This window comes from Columba livia, chromosome 7, assembly GCF_036013475.1.
Source record: "Columba livia isolate bColLiv1 breed racing homer chromosome 7, bColLiv1.pat.W.v2, whole genome shotgun sequence".
Classification (NCBI taxonomy): Eukaryota; Metazoa; Chordata; class Aves; order Columbiformes; family Columbidae; genus Columba; species Columba livia.
Window position 1 is genome coordinate 20,114,571 of NC_088608.1, and position 23,466 is coordinate 20,138,036.

A 23,466-nucleotide genomic window follows, 5' to 3' on the forward strand; every position below is an offset into this window, starting at 1 on the left:
GTGCCTCATAAAAAAACATCTGGAAAGATGATATCTCCTTTTTTTTTTTTTTCCTGCTTAGTCAGCAGTACCTCTGATAAAGTATCAAGAAATGCTTTGTTCTCTCTTCAGAGTTTTAGACAGTATTAGCACTATCTCACTCCTGGGAAGCCCAGGAGAACAATTTATTTCTGCTACTATTAGTAATGAAATCTCTTTCACTGTCAGGCTAGGAAGTGTAGCCCAAAGACAAGAAGATGATAGAAGCAAGCAGTCAAACTCAGTTCTTAATGCAGGGGAAAAGAGATTCATTTATACAACATATTAAATGCTGTCATCTCCTCCTGCCGGTGCTCTTGCAAACCCAGTGGAGACAGAGGCCAGAGCGAGGTTCCTTGCAGAACGCCCTGGCAGCAGGAAAAGGCAGCCTGCAGGCCTCTTCCAAGGACACCGTGGAAACTGCATCCGTAAGACTGAAAAAGAAGTAAAGCAGCATACCAAGCTGTTCCAGGATACTTTAAAACGCAAAAGCTGTCAGCAATCCTGAATACTTAAACCTTTTAAATAACAGCTGTTTTTCCAAGTTAGTGTTTCCAATCCTGAGGCTACAAACCTGTTCCTTAACTAAAGTATCCTAATTCTTGCCCCTAGCCTCTACGGTAAGGCTTATCTTTCTTAAGCTTATTACTTTGGAGAAGGGCTGTAGTTTCCTCACACATTTAGTAGAAGTGCAGATGAGAGTATTCCAAACTTTCTCAGCAGATTCTCTTTCAGAACGCCTTTTAATATCATACCCTTTAAAGTCAATTTATTTTTGAAAATTCGCTGCTAGTACAAAGCAACTGGACTTGCTCTGCAGTTATGTGTTGAAAATAATTATTATTTCAAAGGTTTAAAAAAGAGAACATATAATTTTCTCTATCTGAAAACTGTGTAAGTTGATGTGCATTTGAATGGAGTAAAAAAAAAGGAAAAGAAAAACATCTCAACAGTTGGTATCTTCTCCTCAATTCTCTGTATATGCAAAAGAATCAGTGCTCTTGGGAAAATATGTGAATATGCAAGGATTTTTTGGAGTTCAGGACATTTTAGAGCATGCAGCTGTCCCTTTTAACTTCAGAGCATGCTTTCATTTGATCTTGTTTTTAAATTTTAAAGATTTCAGAAGAAAAAATATCCAAACCTGAAACCTAACAACTCTACAGCTGTTCCCAAAGGTCCCACTCCCACAGCTATTTTTCCTCTTTAAAAGAAATAAGAGATTTTGCTTAAGTCTATTTATGTAGAGGGTGTGTTTGAGGGGTTTTTTGCCTTATTTTTCTTCACGATAGCAAAACGACACCTTTCTGTAGTATCAGTTATAATTGTGTGCACTAACATCAGACTCTCCTCACATATCAGATATAGGATTTTTATTCATTCTACTTAGTGTATCAGTACCTTACCAATTATGCTTTCTTATTAAGATGCTTGCTCCCCAGTTAATTATCCAGCAGTGGTAAATCAGGGTTCAACCATTCTGAATTATGAAGATGTACTGACAGCAACGCACAGAAAGTGCAACAATCTTACAGGAATCCTCAAAAATACATATTGAAGATGTCTGGAAAAATCACAGTGCAACCGGGAGAAACCCAGCTTTGACAGAAGTATTCTTCAGTATAAATATGATCTTGGGTCGTTTTTTATATAGATTAATTCTTTGTTAGATCCTCCAGTGTATGAACTGGAGAAGCTTTGAGGTATATGAGCAAGAACAGTAAACAGGTATGTGTAGACATTCACAGCAATATGCTATTCTATGAGGTTCCATAGTAAGTACATCTAACAGCACATGTTCAGATACATCTCACATTTTATTTACCAACCTATTTCAGTGTTTTTTTGCAAGGCCTGTTGCTTGCACACTGAAATAACAATGTCACAGAAGCTATTTGTGCCTCCTGAGCATAGACTTCACAGAAAATAAGACATGCCTTATTCTAGCGCTCTTACTGTTTTGCGGAGGAACAAAAGAAAAAAAAAAAACAAACAAGTATCTTCCCCATCTTCCCCACCTCATCTTTTTTAAAAACAGCTTTCTTTTTCCACATAGTATTCCCAGTGAGAAATTCTTGTACTTAGGAGAGAGGAAAGGAAGACCCCAATCACTGCTATGGACACTCTCGAGTTTTATTCTCACCTTAATTCCCTAGTCTTAGATTAGAAGGTAAAATTCTGAAGTGATCCACACCAAGATTTTATCTTCTCATCATAAGTCAGGAGGTATTTCCTTATGTTTAACTATAATGGCAACAAAAGTGAATCAGATTATGTACATTTACATCAGTCAACTCTAAGATATCTCACTCCCAATACAGGCATGGTCAACATGGTTTTATCTCTGCTTCTCTCAATAAACTGGGACCTTTCTAACCTCTGTTTAATATATAGTATCAAGTCTGAAACCATCCACTCATTTTCAAATGGTTCAATACTGCCAAAACAGACATCCAAGGCAACATGTGCCAGCTGTCTTGACCGATTCCAGCAGGCACGACTCTATGACACATTGAAGCTCTCATGTGCTGCTGCCCTCTCAAATGCTTTTTCCTGCCTGTATGCACATAGGCCACAAAGGAAACAAAACAAAAGAAAGTAGACTGGAACGAGAAAAGAATGACCTTTTGTACCACATCAGAGTAAAAGAAAGAAAGATAAAATTACTGTTGCCCAGGAAGCGAGTACTGAACTACAGGGAAAACAAATGCAAGATGCCTGTATTTCCAGTGGATATTTTTATGTTAATAATAATAAGCTGATATAATAATAATAAACATTCATATGTTCACAATAATAATAACTGTTCCACTTAAACCTTTGCTTTTATATGAAGGCATGTGGCAAACATTACCTATTAGAATAACATAAATAATTTTAACAATTAACTTTAATAATATGGTCTTTTATGTGGAAAACTTGACCAAAAGTCCTCCTCATGATAGTCTCAGAAAGATGGTAGGTAAAACTAAAATATTCTTGTTTCATAATCCCTCAGTATGAAGCTCCTTGCTGGCTTAGACACAGCAGTATAACGCAAAAATCCATCATGCTGAAAAGAATGTCACATGGCATCTCTCCAGTCATTCCTGAGAGACGTAAAGAGCAAGATTAAGGCATCCTAAACATTTCTCTCTATTATAGAGGGTGGCTCATTAAGTACAGTGACCCTTGCTCCCTAGAATTAGAGGGGTGTCCATCCACTGGCATTGGCTGTGTTTTAAATGGACGCCACTGCCCCTTGAAATCACATGCGGGCTATTTTAGGTGAATTATAGTAAGGGAATTATTATTAACATATTCATAACACATTCTTACCAAAAGCTAGCCAGCTGCAATTTTTCTATCTGAAAATAACTGACCAATTAAAGAGCTATCCAATCTGAGTGAATCATGCCACAATCCTGGGGATTTCACCCAAACATGTAACACATGTTGCCAAGGCTTCCTCTGTTCACACATTCACAAAACGATACTGCTTTCTGTGATGATCCATATATTCCCACCAAGACAGAGCCATAACAGTTGCATGTGGCTGCAATTCAGAGCTCCAGAACACTGGCTGAAGTGATTAGGTTATAAAATCTTTACTTCCATTTCACTGGCTCTATCTGTGTAGAAAAGAATCAGAATCCTTTTCCGAGATACATCATCTAACTCAGTAATAATTATTTAAACTTGAGCAACAGGTTACATTAAAACCATTTTGCTGCACCCTCCATTGTATTCCCAAGGACATTTTTAGCTGTCATCCATGTACAAATACAGAATGCATGGTACCCTAATGTAGACAGGTAATGTGCATTTCTGAGTCACCTTTTAACACATCCATGAGCACTAAGTTGCTTTATTAACTCCAGTTATGTCGTCATAATTTAAAAGTTCTGACTTCTTTTCCCCAAGTCTCTCTCTACAGGAGCAAATAGGTCTACATAGGATTTCTCTCCAAATTTGTCATTTACAAAAAACAGGTTACAAAAAAAAGGCACTTTTCAGGGGACTGCAGCAAACATCAAATAGTCTCATAGTGACTGTACTGTAAGTAAGAGTTATCAGCAATGATGATAAGCAGATAGTGATCCAGTAAACTCTCGTTTCAAAACCTAGTTCTCATTAAAAATACATGTTTAGAAGAGATTAAACATTTCCTAAAGCAAAAGCTAAATGCAATAAGTTCCTCTATAGTTAGAGCAGGCTAGACTGTTCAGTCATAAGAGACAATTTACAAGTATAAAAGAGTTCTACGAGTTCACAAGGACAGAACTGAGGGAGTTGGTGAGAATTATGGATATGTAGAAATGAGATGGCAGAGCCTCAGGACAGGTATTTTGTGCTCAGCAGTATTCAGCTTTCTGAAACTTCAGTTTAGAACACACCATGAAACAAAGGTCCTGATTCTCTGTTGCCACGTAGTCATTTAACCATGATCGAAAATGAGGGGAAAAAAACCCTGCATGGTCATTTGCAAATCCCATGTATCAACTACATAGAAATATAAACTACTGCCAAGGGCAGGACAGAGGAGATTCTGCACACAGATTTAACCACTTTTCATTAAACATTAGACCAAAGCATCAGTCATGTATAATCAACTTGCAGCTTAGTAAGTTTTAGTCCACTATAAATTTTGTTACTATTTCAAAGGTAGGGAGGTAAAAGTATTTTGCAGGTATTTTAAATGACTGGTATCGTGTAAATCTCACGACCTGCAGTTTTTAAAGTAATGTTTCATGTTATTTTTATGAGTTACAACATGTAGCACAAGATTGGATGCAAGAGGGTACCCTTAGTGTACCTTGTACTTAGCTGAAGAATCCTTTACACTTCCTATTAGACAAGGAGGTTTAGCCTGAAAATCAGAAAAGTCTCCACTATGCTACAGAAAGAGGGAAAGAAAACTGTAAATAATCAAAGAAAACCAAGTGTGGCATGCCAGAGCTGGCTGAACACTTCTGCCCAGTTACCTTTAAGAGAGAATCTGAAGTTAGCCAAGCCATTGAGAGTAACAATGAAAAACAGGTGCTGTCTGTGTTTGGGTATTTTTTATAGCCCACCCAAAAATGTGTCCTTAGGGACACCAAGTCATTTGGGGAGAGGCTACAGAACAGGTTCTGCCCCTGCTTGTCCTGGCTGGTTTATTTGGAAAAGGAGTTGTGGGAGGCCAGGCTGGTTGTGGTGTTTTGCGTATGCCCCCCAGGTTGGAATGCAGCTGTGCTTGCCCGCTGGGGACGGGCAGGTCAGCAGGCAGCGGCTCTGCACCACAGTCTTCACCTACCGATCGATAGTGACAGATGTGGGCTGAGGACTCTCTCAAAGATAACGAAAAGACACACACATTTGCAGTGGGCACAGCTGTATATGAGCACAAAAAAACCCGAGGTAGGACTAGAGGACCTACAGAGGTCCCTGCCAAGTAACATTATTTTGCAACTCTTAACTGGGCCACAAGGAGTTTGTAAACATTTGCTCTTGCTGGTCGTGTATCTGGTGCCAGAAGTCCTGAGTGTTGCTTAAAGCCATTTTCAAGAACTAAATACTAGAAGTACATTTTAATTTAATTATGGTTTGCAATACAAATGCTGGTGTGTCATAACCATCCAATTCTCCTTTTCAAGTGCAAGCTATATGCCTGTAAGTATTTGTGGCTGAATTTCCACAAACACGTAACAAGGGATGGAAATGCACACATGGCTATTAGTAGAAAGTGATGCTTCTCAGTATTTGTCATACAATTACCATTCTCTATCAAAAGGTAAAGACATATCAGCATTGCCACGGTAAGATACTTGGTTCACGCATCAGATTCTAACGTTTGAGTTTTTTTAAACTGAGCATGAGTATCTTCCTCAATTGCCAAGTCACCTGCACTTAACAAATTTTAAGATACAAAATTATTCGCTTGATACATATTTCCTCTTTGAATTGATTTTTTTTAGCCAATAAGCAGTAAGATTGGAATGCTACCACCCATGCTATGGTCATTCCCTTAGTAAGAAAAATAGCTAGAAAGTTCAAAAGCTTCTAGGGGTTAATGTAAACAATTGGATTACAGATTTGGGGCAGGGAGTGGGAGGAGAAAAAAGAAAAAGTAACAGCCCTGTAACATAGCAGATAAAAACAGAACAAAGGGGAGAGCAAGATCATTTGAAATCCTTCTATCTTATTTTCCTGTATGATTTTTAATATGTGCTTTTTGGTCTACAATGAAACCTTTTAAAAGCAATTATGTTTACTATTTAGCAAAACAGTTGTATTGGAATGTGGTATCTTTACATGGTATCGTTATGTGGTCTGAATGATACTGAATGTACATAGTACTTTCTTATCCATTTGACTTGTAACTTACCAATCGTACTTTTCCTCCAAACCTTTCCTAAGTACTTAAGAACCAGCTATTTATTACTGGAAGGTGCTGTGTTTCCTGCCAAACAGCACTGAAACAATAGCTGTTGCCTCCAGCCTTTGCCACTGCTAAGCAGTGTAAGGTGAGCACATGCAGCACAGCCAGAGGTATAGCCGAGAGCATACTTTACTTCCATGCCGCACTAAATAATATATTGGCAAGGCAAGCACGTAAGAGATTTGGTGTCTTGTAACTACTATCAGACGTGTGTCTATCAAGCTTCACATTCGTTAGTCAAATGAGACTGATGAATTAGAGAATGTTTAAATTTGTCTTCCTTTAAACAGGCACACAATGAGTGCAGCAGAGTCACAACCGGAAAACTTGACTGAGAAGAACACAGTGGTAAGATAAGCTCAGTAAAATTCAATGTTCTTTTTTTTCTTTTAAATAGGCTGTCTCGTGTGGGGCCCGATACTGCTCATGTAATTAATGAGAATGAAGGGATAAAAAGAAAAAATATAAGCATGTCTTTCTTCAAGTCACATGAATAGGAATAATGCACTTTCTAGTTCTTTCTTATTAGCTATGACAATGTGCTGATTTTGCTGGTAATACATGCAGAAGGTTGACTGAGGACTAGTGTTTTAGTGTGATTTGCCTCAAAATACTGGAACCTTGCTATATTTGCTGGAGTAGAGGTCTGCCATAATTTAGAGTTGAATGATTTTTGAAAGTTTTATTATTTAGATATGCATATTTGTATCAGGATAAAGGTTGGCATGTTAAATGACAACCCAAATTAGTATATTTCCTCAAAATATTACTAGGCATTTGGAAGTTCTTTACACTTTGTAGTAATCAATAACATTTTAAGTTCTTGTCTTGTCTGAGCTGCTTTTGCTAAGAAGTGTCTGAAATGTAAATGAAGCAACGTTATAGATACTTGAGGCTCTGCTTACCTGCAGAAGAAACAGCAAGCTTTTCAAGCAACAGTGTCAGCACTGTGCACTTAGCTATCATGTGCATATTTAAAGAGTCCTTAGGGGAGAAGAGATTATTTAGTAAAGTGGCCAGTGAATATTCCAGTTGGACTAGAAGATTGTTATAGATCCCTTCCAACTGTAGTATTTTATTCTATTAGCAACCAGTTTTAGATGAGAATCTAGGCAGCTACTGGTCCTCTCTTTCATATCCCTGCCTCCCTTCCCAGAATTGCCATAAGCTAGGGGGTCAGTTCTGTAGCCTCCTCTTGATCCTGGGGGCTGTTCTTCAGCGGTTTGGAAAATGCACTGGGTTGAATGAGACACAGCCTTCATTTGCAGTGCATTGCTCCTTCTCTCATAATTTATGCCAAGATGGCCTATGGATCCTCATGCTAGGGATTCCTGACAGTACAGATTAACTGGAACCAGGCACCCAGGTGGGGTCAAAGCAGGGCTGACTGGTAGGGAACAGACTGCCTGAGCCTGTCAGAGCCAAAAGCTGGAGGAAGTACTATGGGAGATTACGAAAAGGACTTCTCAAATCCCGTCCTCAAAAGATTTTTGCTTTGGTGTTGGTTTTTGTTGGTTTAGTGTTATGTATATTGTTTTGGGTTTGTTTTTTTTCTTTCCCCAACTGAGAAGAAAATCCAGCTCAATATACAATGGCAAATGGCAGCTGTTTGACAACAGGTTGTTTGCTACTGTCAGGAGAGGACTTGTCAGTACAATATGCATGATTATATAATCCCATGGGGATATAGCTAAATGAACATACTGACAGTATTCACAAATAGTTCTACAAATAAACTGTATCAGTTTACTACTTTTACAATTTCTATTTACTTGTTTGATAGTGCACAAATGAAAAAGTTTACATGTAAGAAACATTAACATAGCAGGAGTATGATGAAAATGCAGGTAGCCATTTTGGCAAAGGAATACAGAGTAGAACTGATACTGTTTTTTTCAACAGTTCTTCTAATTACTTGTATGAATATATACACCTAGCAACTGAATAAGTAGTCTGTGAACAGTAGCAGAGGTTTTACCTAATTTACAACCCAAGAAGAAAAAAACCATTTCAATGGTCCTGAAGACAGATTTATCAACAACTTCAGTTTTTAAAAAAACCCTGAAATTTACTGGATAATAATTCAAAAGTCTACAAAATCTACAGGCCTTCCAAAAGCTTTTTGCCCAGGAAAAGTATACATTTATCAGATTTATTACATGAAATGAAGAATTACTGTAGGCATGTTATAAAATTGGTGGGAGAGATATCCAGAAGATTCCAGATGAAAAAACAAAACAAAAACCACAAACAAACAAACCACAAAAAAAGCAAAAGGTACAGTTTGATTGCAGTGTTTGAATGCTGTGCTATCACTGGCCTCATAAAACACATTCATGCAACAGTTTTATAGGTAGCATTCACAAACACCTACTTTTGAAGGACATACAGCATTTTGGTTAGCTCCTTCACAAAAATTCCACCATCAATTTTTGCTAGAGTGTCTGCTTACTAGCCAACTTAATTTGTTTGGTACTGCAGCCTTCCTCTGTCCAACACACCACTTCTGGCCACAGAAGCGCATTTGAGCCTCTCAAACCAAGAAAATGAGAGGGCAATACTTCCTGCAGAGTTCTAACCTGACTGAAACCTTTATCCTATCTTGTTATTGATTTTTTTTAATATGTTGTAATTTTTATAGTCTGTTACTTGACTGTTATGAGCAGCAGTTTGGTGCAGTGGGACTGAACACATGAATGTAAACAGACTAAGTAAGTTCTACCTAAGCAGAAGGCCCATACATAGGTGGGCTCCTATTCTGCAGCTCTTAGGAAGAGAACAGTCAGAGACTCACAGATGTGAAATTGCCTGCAAGGTCAGCAAACTAGACAGTGTAATAAACTTATTGCCACTATGAAGGAGTAAATCAGGATAAGTCTGGGGGAGAAGTGAATAGGCCAGAGGACGAACATAGCCAGAAAGCTCAGAGCTAAAAACAGCAGACACAAAAGGGGAAAAAAAGAAGATACTTGATAAAAGCAATATTATCTGTTCTCCTCCTCATTTGAATAAGATAATTTTACAAGTCACCAGTAAAAGTTAAAACTTACAGTCAGCAGAGCCAGAAAGAAATGGTAGTAGTGATTTAGGTCAAAGTTCAAATCTGTGCTTTTCTTATTTCCTCTGTTTTCCTCCTATATTTTCATAAAGGTTAAGGCTTGACAAAGCTCAGGAAACAGTCAACATAGCTGACAAATTTAGATATACAGTTCTCATAAAATATTTTACTTGTAAATAAATTTCCATTGGTATTCTGCAGTGATTTAAACTACTGTGAACAAGCAGGGAAGGAAATAAAGAAGATCAGAGACCTGTCTTGGAGATAGCAGTAACAAAATGTGAAAACCTCAAATGACCATTAGGACACACCAGATTCTGTTTTGGTTTGGTTCCCCCACCCATACCCCTAAGTTTCAGAGAGAGACTTGCATTAAAATATATCTTTAGGAAGTGGCTTTGTGTCAGGTATAGGCTTACATACCAATTTAGTCCTGACACAAAAGCAGATGTTACAATTAAATCTCTCTTTGGGAGTGGGGGGAAGAGAAGTGCAGCAAATTTATAGAACACTGAATCTTCACACAATTTCACCTCATACAAGTCAATTCACGCATGCAAACAGAGCAAATATGTCTGTTTTGTCAGTCATCTAGCAGCCATAGGTCCTAAACTAGAAAAGGGTAACAGAAGCTTCCATTCTTAGTTAAATCTGAGTTAAATTGAGAGCTCCTAGGGAGAAGGAGGTGAACTCCAGACTATTTTTGAAGGACAGCACAACACCTACCCTAAAAAACAATAACACCAACAAAATGACTCACTAGCAATGAAACAAAACATAGGAGAATGTGGATATCGCATAAGCACACTCACCTGATTTAGGAAAAGCCTGCTTCACAGTCTGAAGTTAATCCTTAGGTGCAGTCTAAATCAGGAGTATATCTAACATACAGCTGTGAGTTAGGCTGAACATTCTTGCAACTGGTAAATTTAACAGCTGTTCTTCATTTGGGGTTAAAAGTCAGACCCATTTAGCATCTTTGATGGAACCAGACAGCTGAGAACAGCCAGCATGGGTGGTAGGGAACAGGGGTGTTACTCTTTTGCCTCCAGGAAGGGAATAGCAGTGGAGACAACTTGCATCAGTCAAGGTGATCTGGCAGGACGTTAACCACAGTCACAACCTGGCACTGCCAAAAAGCTAGTGGAGAGACATATCTTGGGCCAGTTTCTGGCTAGAAAGAAGGTGAACACTGTGAGCCAAGAAACTCCTTCCTGCTTTGCTCAAGGAAGCTAGACCTTGAATTTCCTCTTAAAAATATTCTTATAATACATCATATACCTTGTGCTTCTCCTATGTTTTTTTTCCCCACACAAAATATTACAGATCACACTAATTCTGGTTAAAATTTGAATCAAAAACCTCCCCAAACCCAACTGCCAACAATGCCAGTTTAAGTTCAACCAAATATAAGCACGTTAAAGGCCAGTTAAACATATAACAAATTGCCTTGCAAAGAAGTGAGGGGTTAACAAATGGAGATTTTAGCTAATAGTTTGGTCTCGGTTCTCACTAACATTTCTCTTTATTGTTTTAAATGAATGTTCTTTCTATTCAAACTTTTTTTGAATGAGAGATGAAAACTTACATTTGAGTATTTGCTACGTGGCAGAAAAACCTCGAAATCAAACCTTTTGGGAGCTGATTTCAGGAAACAGGTAGCAGATTTCAGCAAGTGGTGCAAAATGATGGAATGGTAATTTTCGTTCCCAAGCGTACTGTAAGAAAGATGTAATAAGCCTTTGTGAGAACACAGAGAGTCAAATGATCAGAAAGATTTGATATCAGCACTTAGTAATTTACCTGCCAGAAGAGTTATGGTGCAATTAGGAGCAGCATACTGGGATGTGCTTCCAAGTACTCTCCCAGCTAACGCAGTCACCCTTCTGTCTCCTGGCTGCTTTAAAATGCTGTGTCTTGCTCCACAATACTGACAGCTGTATCAAATCTAAAAGAAACCAGCAGTCACCTGTCACAACACCTTTCAGTGCAGCACACACTGACTACCAGGCACTCATTCATTAGCCCCACTTTGTTTGAAATTCTCCCTAATTGTATGCTTGCTGCTTTTCCATTCATGATAGACAGCGATTCTCCTAGCAAGCTTAAGAATAAAATATCTGAATACCACCCTTAATTCACTCTTTAATTAACATATTTCTGTTGTATGAACACACTGAATCTTTTCATTGACTCTTACTGGATCTGGTCTTACTGGATCTCACTTTCCACTGGGAAGTGGCTCCTGTCCTGGCCACCAGCTGGTGCCCTGTTCTGTCCCATGACCCATGAGGGCTCTAGAGCTGCCCTGTGGTGGCCTGTGCCGGCACGGTGCTGCCCATTTCTGACACAGGTACATGTTGCACTGCAGGGCACGCTGGAGCTGGAAGACTGGCCCCTGCAGAAGGGCTCCGTGGAGCTCCTCAAGCAGAGATGGGAGTCCGTCAATGCTACAAGACCCGGCCTGACGCTCCAGTACTCACCAGCCCCACAGTCCCCAGCGCTGGGTAAGATCAGCCGCAGCAGCACCGTGGAGAAAGTGCCAGCAGACAGCAGGAGGGAGGATATGTTCAAGGAGGAGACCCTCAGCAGTCCTCAGCAGATCGAGCACTTCCCCACCACTGTGGAGGAGCTGCGGAGCCACTTTGAGGCTCTGGGTGGCAAGAAGGTAAATGCCTGGGCTGGGTGGGCACCTGGAGGGAGTGGGGTTGGCCGCAGGGCTGCAGGACGGTTTTCCCAGCCTCACAACAATCCGGGATGGGCAGCACCAGCCACAGCTCCTGACAATGTCCTGTGAACAATTTGGATCAGTACATTAATACCAAGAGTTCTATAGCTTTCCCTGTTCCATAATGTCATTGGTCTGGATCATTTTCATGGGTGCTGATCTGCCAGGTAAGCCAGTGTGCAATTGTGCTTGGCTGGTGCTTTTTAGGGCAGGAGAAAACCAAGACATTATGGCCCGAGAAAAGAATTCCCAAAAGAAACTATTTGCAAACACTCCAAAACTTTCAGAAGCAATTGCTTCTTATTTGCAGAACGGTATTGACTCCCTTTCAACTGAGAAACCTGTTGTCACTTCACCCATTGGCTTTCACTGGCATAATGTGACAGGCCTGGACAAACTGCAGCCTTTATTTGCCCTCAGACTTTTGTCTGAGAAATGTCTGTGATTTCTTTGAAATATTTGGGGATAAGTTAATCTTTTTTGAAGCTTAAAAAATGTTTCAGACAATTATAGGATACTGATAAGATTATTAGCAATCTTAATGAGGGGAACTTCATTCATTTTTGTGGCTAAAGGGTCTTATACCCTGCTTTCCCTCCACTGCATGAAAACTACAATGTCCCTGCAGGTTTTGGTTGCTGATGAAATATTTTATGCCTTCCACATTAAAATTCCTCACTTTTTGTTCAGTTAACAAAATTAAATAAATAAATAATCCCCTTTAAATAATTTTTACCCTGCTGCTCAAAGATATGCTAAAACTTGATGTCACTTCTCTGTGTTCTACCACCTTCTAACTGCTGCAGGATAACACTGTCAGTCCATGTAATCAGTCATTTACCCATTTAATTTTAATGCCCAGAGTGATTTAAACATGGCTTTCTGGTCCAGAAGCTTGAGTTCAGAATAATGCATGCTGACTCTGATATAATTCATACACAAAATCCTGCTATTAAAAGATATTAGAAAGCTTTTTTATGTGAACAGTAAAATAAAAATTCATGTGATTCATGAAAAATCTTTTCATTGGCTTTAGATACATAACACAAAAAGTAGCAGGTACCAATAAAATAAAGGTTAAAACTTTATGGGATTATTGAGCACTTTAAAGACCACGGAAAGTAGTCATAGACTGCTGCTAAGTGGCATTTTAAGGTAGAGAGACCTTTTTGGTTAATCTTAGTAATTTTTTAATAACAGCAGAATAAACCTTTTTCTTTCCCTATGAAGCAATATGTTTGGCATTGCAGACATGACTATTCTTGTAGGAGCAATTTGGTTCTTTTTTTTAACATACTGATAGGAAGAGAAAGAATTTTTTTAAGTTAAACAGTTAAACAATCCTTCCCTTGACAGGACTGCAAACCTTCATCTTCAAAATACTTACCGAGGAAGTAAAAGAACTCCTTATTCCCAGTCTCAGAACTGTTATCCCAATTAAAAATGACTTTGTTAGGGTTTCTTTGCAAAATCTACTACTGTTCCACCTGCAAATGCTTTGAATTCACGTGCAACTTAGAATCTGACTATTAGTATAACTACTTCACTGATGAACTTAATAAAAATGATTTCCAAGTATATCTCTTTTTGACAGGTGTTCCTCCAAGTGAAAATATATTGCTTCTGATACAAAAGGGAAGCAAAGGCTGAGTAAACAGACTGGGAGGTGGGAGAAAGAGAGTCAAGGAAGTGTTACTTTCCTCTTCCTTATTATTTGTTTGCCAAGAGCACTGCATATTAAATGTATTTGAGTAGAGCTCTAGCTCTGGCCAGCCAGAAGTGAAATAAGAGGTGTGCTCTCTGCAGATCACACTGGCTTGCCAAGTCACTGAAACTCAGGCAGGAATTGCAACTGTTAAGGGTGGTATCTTGCAAAAGTAATGGAAAGCAGATGATGCTTACAAACTGGGAAGTGATAAGGGGTGGAAAAGCATGAGGAACAGGTCCTTTTTCAGAATTCAAGTGGAAAAGCTTGAATTCCGTGATTCTGTTCAGGTGGCTGTCTTAGGAAACAAGATATATATTGCCTTTGAGGATTTATTTCCCCAGCATTGTAAAACATCTTGAGGTTTTCAAGATGCAATCAATATGAAACATAGAAAAATGGAATCTGCATCATAGAAGATGCACATGTAAGCATTACTATTTTTACTTCAAAAGAAAAATTTGAAAGTGAGTCTACAAAAAACACTGGCATTCACACCAAGGGCTTCTGATGCTGAAGAAGTCTGGGTACTTAAACGTGGGTCATTCACTTACAAATCTCAGCAACACAGACCAAAAGCAGGACTGACAAGGTTTCAAAAAAAATGTGTGAACTCCGAAGTTATAGGAGTTCTATGAAAAGGTAGATTATTTCAGTAACATGAAAAGTTAGAGCCAAAACAATGCTGGTGCTAACAATGGCATGTCCAAGATCTGATGGCACAGAAAACACGTAGAAATTACTGATTCTTCCACTAGCAACAGTGAACAAGCATGAAAAAAGTAAAATAATGTGAGATAAATATGATCCCCAGCAATCTCAGGCTTTGCATGTATAAAGCCTGGACTTTATACCATATTTTAACTTAATATACGGAAAGTATTTCAAAGTGCACATTAAGCATTTCATGTGTATCTGGTTAATGATAAGGTGTTAGAGGTGACAAAGGCATTTATTAATATTAATGAATGTTAAGTATTTTAGTAGTTAAATATTACACAATGAGACAAGATACTTGTAATGAAAAACAATAGCAATTTACTATGCCTTCAGAAGATACATTTTTCCTATGGTTCTATCAAGTAATCAGTGATACAAGAAAATACTCATATCACGATATAATGCAAGGGTATGTAAAGGTTCTAGCAAACTGATCCAGTCTCTTTTATTTAGCCATAGGACATTTTCAGGGCCAGCAGGAGTGAAGGACGAGGAATGAGCTGATGCATTTTCCTTGCATTTTTCGAGTGCTTTCACCCAGAAGCAATAAAGGAGGTTAGAACAAAGTTAGTAATGGCTATCTCTAAAACCAAGAGGAAGCCATAGAAATCACAGTGGAATTTTTAAAATTTAAACAAAACGTCTTTTAAGGCTCAGTGCCAGCTAACTATATTACAGTTACCTTATGCACAAATGAACATGCTCGTTAGCCTTATGCTCAGAAAAAGACTGCCAACTGGTGTAATCCTTCCTGCTTAAATGGAATATCTCTTGACAAATCAGACTTTGAAGGCCAGGGACCATTTTACATTATTCCATAGGAAAAACAGGTTTTATGCTAAGGCGGCAAAATATCAGTGATTAAAAATTCTAAAAACTGTCATTCAGGTTGCATTTCCATTGCAGTGCCTTTATTTGTATATGTACAAAATCAGTAGAGAAAAATCAGGGCAATTAAACAATATTAGACTATGAAGTGACTTCTAAACAAATCAAACACATAAAGAAGTCCCTGCTGGTTCAAAAGTGAAAGACAAATGTAGACTTTTGGTGTATTTTTCTTCCTGGTGGTTACATGGTGAACTATACCAAATCCTAATTATTTGAATGGAATTAACACTTCCTACTGCAGTACATGAATACGAAAAAAGAGTAAACAGAGTCAGGAACTAAGTTTAATAATTTTGAAGCTAAGTCACTGGTGAAGCCAAAGTAATTTTGCCTCGATTTATCCTAGTAGAACTTAGATGTATTTCCTTCTTAGGAGTATTAATAAGTTAATAATTGAGTCTATTGCTGGAGCCTTTTAATGAAAGCCTCTAGGTTTCAGGCCTGTCCGTATCTTTCCATTATTTGAAAATAAACTCATGTCCCATTCTGATAGAATGATAAGTATTTTCCCCTTTCCTATAGGAAAAAAATCTGTTTCCTAGGAAGTAACAATATATTAAAACGTCAGTTTTCCATACTGACTTATCACTACCATGAAACATGTACTTTAGTTTATTAGCACTCAACGGCATTAAAGCAACTGAGGCCTGTGTTTGCTGGAAAGTGATTATGTATGTTTTTCTTAAAATATGTGAAAACATCCCATCTGAGAAAGTAATCTCATGCTTACATTTTAGAAAAACCTATTGGAAAAAAATCATTAAGACCATTCATTTAAGTAATCTGGTATATGTTCATTAAACTGTGTCCTTTGCAGAAAACGTGAACTGCTGCCAGAAAGTAAATGAACAGATGTTTAATATAAAAGGTTAGACCTTCACCGAAATTGTTTAAACAAGCAGCATCTTTTTTCCCTTAACACTCTCAGAAACATTTATATTAATTTAGCAAAGCCATGTAATGCAGAAAAGCAGAGAAACCCCACGACAGCTGCAGGTCAGTGTTGTACCTTGTTAGCATTTGCAAAATTCATATGTTTGTTATGGATGAATGAAAGCAAATAGTGAGGAGTGCATGGGATGGCCAAATGTGTACTCATGCTGAAAAGCTTGATATTGAAGGAAGTGTTGTATGGTCAGCCTTCTGGATTTTGGCTTAATCTCTTTCTTAGCTTTTTCTTTTTTGTGACACAATGCATTCCACCCCTTGGTTTTCATGAACGTTTTTTAATGGCAAAAGATTCTTCAACAAGGAAGGACCACATTGTCTGTGGTCATGAAGAACATATGTCATTAGCATGAAGAACAGGTTTTGGTGAAAATTCACATTCTTTTTTTTTTCTTTCCCCTTAAAGGAAAACTTTTCTTCTGTGCTTTTACTTTCTCAGTAAATATATCAGGTCTTTACAGGTACTTTACAAATTACCTGAAGAAACAAGCCCTTTCCAACTTCGGCTATTCTTATTTAACTCATCTCTGAACTGGACTGGCTTTTCACAGTTTGGAAGACATATAAAATTTTTGCCTTTCTACAAACTGGACATGTTGACAGAGTTCTTCCTGATCTCTACAATGGTTTATACCAGGGAAAGCAGCTTTTCAATGCTGGGAATGGAGCTTCCCAAAGCTCCTTTGTTCACCAACAGTCCCACAAACTATTGCAGTATATACACATGTGTACATATACCTATAGGTCTCTATAGTTCCTTCCTGTTTAATCAGTGAATCGGCAGTGATTCACATTCCAAAGCAGTGTACCACCTGCAGTTCTTCAGTTCTTCTGAGCTGCCCCCTCTGTATTAGTTACACTGTTGTACTGTTTCCTGGAGAGCACACTGGCCTTCCTCAAGATGTTACACAAAACTGGATTTGAAATCAGCACAAATTATTCACATCTGTGACAACTCAACATTTCAGACTTTCTTCTCCACCAGATCCCTGTTAACTAGTTTCTCTAGTGGCCTGTGCCACTAGTTTAGCTAGTTGCCTAATTATTAAGTAACTATGCTTAGGACAAATATGTGAATGTTTTAAAAATAAAAAGTTATAACATTTTCCTTTAACAGGCCCTCGAGAACTCTTCTATCCTTCTGCCCTCAATTCAGCTTTACCATTTTTATGCTCTATTTGGAGGTACGTACAGCAGAGGAAACGATCTGTAACAGGATCTCACCTTAAAGAGTAGAATCATCCACTTCCTCACAGTGAGAGATGTTAGGGTTTGAGCTATGGCCATGAGGAAGCCTGCTAGAAAAAAAAGTAGGACAGATCAGTTGGAAAAATGAAACTTGTGTGTTAACAACTCCTTATGAGAAATTAAATTTGAGTTTAATCTCATTTACATATAAAGTGCTGTTGAGCAGGCTGCATTTTTATAAGGAACAGGATGGGATGGACTATAGTCATATGCCCTCAACTAAACTTCTCAAAGGAAGTCTCTTTTGTGCTGAGATTTAATAGATATGTTTTTTGCTTTGCAACGTTGTTGTTGCTTACTGCTTATTCAGTATCCATGAAGATTCATCACATATCAAGTGCTGCGGATGAGGGTGGATTATTTTTAGGATCCCTTGTCTTCCACAAATTGCAATGATTTCAGGTGTGGGTCTCATTTTTGTCTGATTATCGCCTGGCTCTATTCCCCACATTCTTTCTGCCCACTCTTAAAAAGACTTCTTCCCTGTTTTTTTGGCTATTGTATTTTTAATTTAAATAAGCACTTTTCATCTGTTATGATGAGTTGAGTCTTTTGCAGAGTATGGTTAGCTAATAGAAAAAACTTTTGATGGTGCATCTAACACCACTTCCTAGGATGAATGACTTCCCTAGGAAGGCAGTCTAGAAATCTGAAAGTTCTTTCTGGAACAGGGAAGCATTTAAATAGAAGCATTTAAAAAGCACAAAGCACATTTTCTCTACAAGATTAAGTCTTTTTTTTTTTTTTTTAAATGCTGTTGAACACTATCATACTATCATACATCATTACCTGATAACAGATAACCCTAAAAAACTGCACGTATCCACAGCAGTTTAACAAGTATTGTAAAAGTCTAGAAAGTGAGAAAAGTGCATAGCCAAAAAGACTTTTTAGTAATATAAGGCTTCTGATGGTTTTTAAGATATTTTCGGGACTTCTACTTGTATCACTGTAGTTATGATGTTGTTTTGCCTTTAGTTCTTTCAGCAAAGAACAGTGAAGTTTAAGAGAAATATTTTATTTCATGCTAACTGAAGTTCTACAGTTGAGCTTGTAATTTGGAAATGGAGTAAACACAGGAGAATCTCATTCACTTCAGGAAAACTGAAAGAACTAAAAGTATCAGGTTGGGTTTTTCTTTCGAAGTGCTAATACTTTAATACAGTAGGATAGAAGTGCCTTTGTGTGTTTCTATATGCAACATTAAAAATGACACTGATGAAAGAACACTAAGATGTACGGAAAGAAATACAACATTGACTCATTTTGCTCTCCCTCCTTGTTTTTTGGGAGGATTTAGGGGAGCGTGATTTATTTCTTTATCTATCTATCTATCTATCTATCTATTTATTTATTTTACTTTTCACAGTGCACTGTAAGCTTTGGTGGTTTCAAGAGGAAGTAGATTTTGAAATAACGTAACTTCATTTTTTAAAGCTGCTAACTTTATTCTGAGCAGATAGGAGATTTTGTATTTTTAATAGTTCTTTAAAGGGTGATTTAGCAGAAATTACCTTCTTGTCGGTTCAGGGTTATAGCAGACTGACTAGTCTTTGGCTAAAGTCTCCAGAAGACAGAGAAAAGCAGAGAAGCTCTGTTTTCCATATGCAGATGCTACCTCTTATCCAACTGCGTGCTATTAAGCAAGAAAGGAGCAAAATGACCCTTGAGGCTCCTTAGGAAAGGCGCACACACTTACAAAGGATCACAAAAGGGTTCTTCCTTAAAGATATGATCGTTTAGAAATAACTCAGAAATTGGGTGTTGTAGAAATAATCTTTAACATTTTAAAATCTGCAGAGATCAATAAAGTTAAAACCTTTTACCTCAGATGTTGTATGTGATGTCCATTGAGTTTTGTAGAGTTTAATCTTGAGGATGAGGAATTGTGCTTTTTGGGTCATAAAAAAAATTACCTCTTCTCTTTCTAGACACATAAGCCAGTCAATACCTTGCTTTACACAAGTCTATTTTTGTTGTGTGGTCTCCGACCTATTAGCCAGCGGCATCGGAGCCTGATAGCCTTTGTGGGAAACTGACCGTAAAGCACTTGGGAAGGCACAGCTCCTTTCTTTGGTCAGTGGCCAGAAAATGACGTTTGGAAAAGTATGTTTCATTTATAACATATTCTTTAACTTCATCTCCACACCTAGTTGAATTTTAGTTTGCAATATTTTCTAGACAATACTTCTTATTCTAAGTAACTTCTTAAGTATTTGTCACTTGTGGCAGCAAGCAACAAATCTTAAAACATTTTCCCCATCATTCTGTCTGCTGGCATTTGGAACAATTTACCAGCCTGTTGTATCTTAATCAATTCTTGAAGCATGAAAATGATGTGGAAAGATAAAAAGTAAATACATCCATTACTAGCATGTCTTGGGAAACAACACTTGGAGGAAAACACAACATCTCGGTCAAGTCGATTAGGAAGGAAATAAGCCTGTGACATAAAGTCTGAGGAATACACAGGTGGTGGTAAGCAGGGGAGAGCAGATCCATAAATGAAATAGGAGCAAAAGAGAGATCACCTGCTGTTGCAGAGTACAATGTGTAACGTCAACTGAACAATTTCAAGTTAACAATCCAATAAGCACCTGTACCAAAACATACAATTACTATTTCAGTAGCCTATTAAATATGTAAAATAAAATCCTCAATATGTCTATTCCTGTTATCTTTCCTCCAACCTGTCTAACGTTTGTGAGCACGAACTGTTAACAATTCTGTTATTCTCCGGCAGTATCTAGTAGAAAGAGAAATGGACTCACCATGTTTTCTGAAGTTGTTGTCACGAGGGTAATGGGTCCAAAATATCCATCCTCAGGAGTTTCATGCTACTGTTCTGAACCTTTATGAAAGCAGAACAGTTCCTGGGTTTTCAAACAGAAGTAGAGCATAGAATACTTTCCATCTTAATGTGTCCAAAAAACGGGTAGTACCAATATATGGATAGATCCCAACATGGGCCTTTAGAGTGCAGAAGGTACAAATGACCTGCTAAACACACTTTACTACATCAGCTGTCTTAATAGAAGAGATCCTTCAGGGGTCGCTTTCACAAATAAGATCTCTCGTGTGCTTCTGTTTGTGCTCCTTTAGCTCTGTGTCTTCTCCCTTTCGTCAGCTCTTCTTTTGCTCTGGTGTCTCTTTCAGAAAAGATCTTGTAAAGACAGGATCCTTTTTTAGATGTTTACTGCCTAGATTTACATTAACATGGCACCTTATCTTAAACATGAGCAATCTCTAGGCAGCTAACAAATGAGGAACAAAAACTAAGAGAAAATACCATTGCCATCCTTTAACCCGTCTCTTTTTTCTCTCTTCTGTGTCATGGTGCAATGTTTATTTCAACTGCAAGACTTGATTAACAAGAATGGAACAGTAGATGTTACCCAGGATTAGGCAGTTTGTGAACTTTTTATACCCAGGAGTGTTCAAGCTATGCATTATTTTTCTCTGAAGCTTTTTATATGAGGTTCTGTCGCAGATAATAAATATCATTGCTGGACTATGGGTATGAAAATGTTCTAGTAATCCTAGTTTCAAGAATCTCCTTAGTTATGCTCACTGTCTCAGACTCTCCAGCATTTACTGTAATTTATAGCCACATTTCGTACATAATGACCTCTTTATATGCCCATTGCTAATGTTCCATTCTATAATATCTATTTCATTTTCCCTTATTACTAGTTTTCAAACATCAGCCTAGTACCTGGCTAAAGAAAATGCTATTTCCTAAAAATATGGAATGCCGAGAATACATCATTTTACTAGATCTTATAGACAGTAATATTGTGGGAAAAAAAAATGGTTTAAAACCACGCAATGAATATTAGATAAAAAAGCATTTACTTAAGATAATTAGTCAAGCCCATATAAGCATTGTATTAAAAAAAAAAAAATACAAGAAGAAGGAACTTAATTTAGCTCACTGAGAAAAAGTTTATAAGGAGTTTTAAATTCAGGAGTGCTAGAGACTTCACCAAAAGTTCCAAGCACGTATCTCTCTGGTGATGTGCAAACAGCTTAGAAGGTTCACTTGATGTGCCCTGTATTATTACTGAATGAATGAAAAGTTATGGGCACTTGCACATATAGTACTTACTGTACTTTTGGAACAAGTATCAGAGAGCACATCGTATGTTTAAAACTTTAAAATGTGTCAACTAGTTGGAGCTTTTACTAAGGGAGAGATTGCCTTTAGTCAGACTAAGCCTGTGCAGTTTTCTTTTTGCTCTTGGCTGCAACGGAGGGATCTGCCTCAGTGGCTTGAACAACTGAAGGAAAAAGCTGCTTCTGTCCCGCTTCTAAAAGTGGTATCAGTGCACTATGGCAACTAGCATGCTCAGTGTTACTGGAAAATTATCAAATCTTAGAAGCCAGGCAATATTTTGGAAGGAAACAAAGCGGAGGGTTGTAGGAGAAGGTTGGTGTATGTGAGAATGTGCAGCTGAAATAGAGCGCGTACTAAGAACTAGAAATATTAGTCATTGTGTAAGTAATTTGCTTCCACACTCTGCTAGTGCTTTGGTTTCTGCTTTGTTGGTTTTCTGTTATACACCACAAGATACTTCTAATAATTTCCAGCTATTTAAAATAATCACAAAAATCATGAAGAAGCAAATGACTGTGGAAAATGACAACAGAAAGAATGTAAATGTCTGCAGGAATACTAGACACAAAATGATCATGTTAGAAAGTACCACTTTCAAAATCATAATTTTGTTTTCCTTAAAGGCAGAGACACACATGGAGATAAATGGTCTAAACTGATTCACCTCTGAATCTAAGTAAATTTCAGCAAGAGAATGTGCAAGGAAAAGCATATATTGTCAGTGAATTTACGAGAAACAAACAAAAACCCCAAGCCCACACATGCTCTCATGAAACTCGTGATAACATTTTTTTCTAGGCCCATACCTGCAATTAACAATAGCACTAAAAAAATAACAGTTCCTAAATTCCCACTGTATGGGTGAAAACACTGAGTTACAAAATTACATCCCTGAATATGCATTGTAAGAGGAAAAAAAAGATAATAACAAATGTACAGACTCAGAGCTGACACAGAAATTGAGTATAGAGCAGTGTTCCTTTTAAAACCGAAATGCAAAGAGGGTATTAAGTTTATTGTGGAAGCTTTAAATAAAACTTTATTGTGCTAAACCAGAGTAGGGTTATTGACAAAAGTGTTTTGGTAAAACCTTTATTCAATTACTTTGGAATTATTCTATAACTAGAAAGGACAAGTTATATTTGATTGAAATTTTTGGTTTATGTATGTAAATAAAAAAGTGAAAAATTAAAAAACCAAGAGGAGACAGTAGAGGAAAGCTACTGTATTTCATTTTTGCTATGTTTCAAATCTTAATTTGTGCTTGCTATTTGGTGAGATAGCATTTTATGCTGCCACAGGGTGTGATTTTGGAAAAAGAACTCTGACATTATTCTTGGTTAATCACATTGGTTTAGAAAACAAGTTTCCATTGACTTGAAGCAAGCCTGAAAATTGTAGCCTGTTACTACTGGTTACAAATCTGTGCTACCTGTACCCTCTCCAGCCTTTTGTTGCTGTTCTTCCTATTTCACATTAAACAGTCTCAGTTCTGGACCTTTTATTCTGCATGTTTTGCTGGCAATGTATCGCCAGTGATCTATATAGACTTCTAGTACCAACTTAGTATAAATTTTGTTTGATTTTTATGTGATTTTATTTCAATTTGCTTTAAAAAGCTGTAGTAAGATGT

General features: G+C 37.6%; 1 protein-coding gene across 1 annotated transcript in view; it reads left to right on the forward strand.

Moving 5' to 3' along the window:
• Positions 1 to 6,710: 6,710 nt before the first annotated feature.
• XIRP2 (xin actin binding repeat containing 2) overlaps positions 6,711 to 23,466 on the forward strand; it is a 60,772-nt gene continuing 44,016 nt past the window's right edge. The window contains 2 exon segments of the mRNA XM_065069775.1: positions 6,711 to 6,766; positions 11,848 to 12,144. Coding sequence (XP_064925847.1) covers positions 6,716 to 6,766; positions 11,848 to 12,144 — 348 coding nt within the window. The 5' untranslated portion in view covers positions 6,711 to 6,715.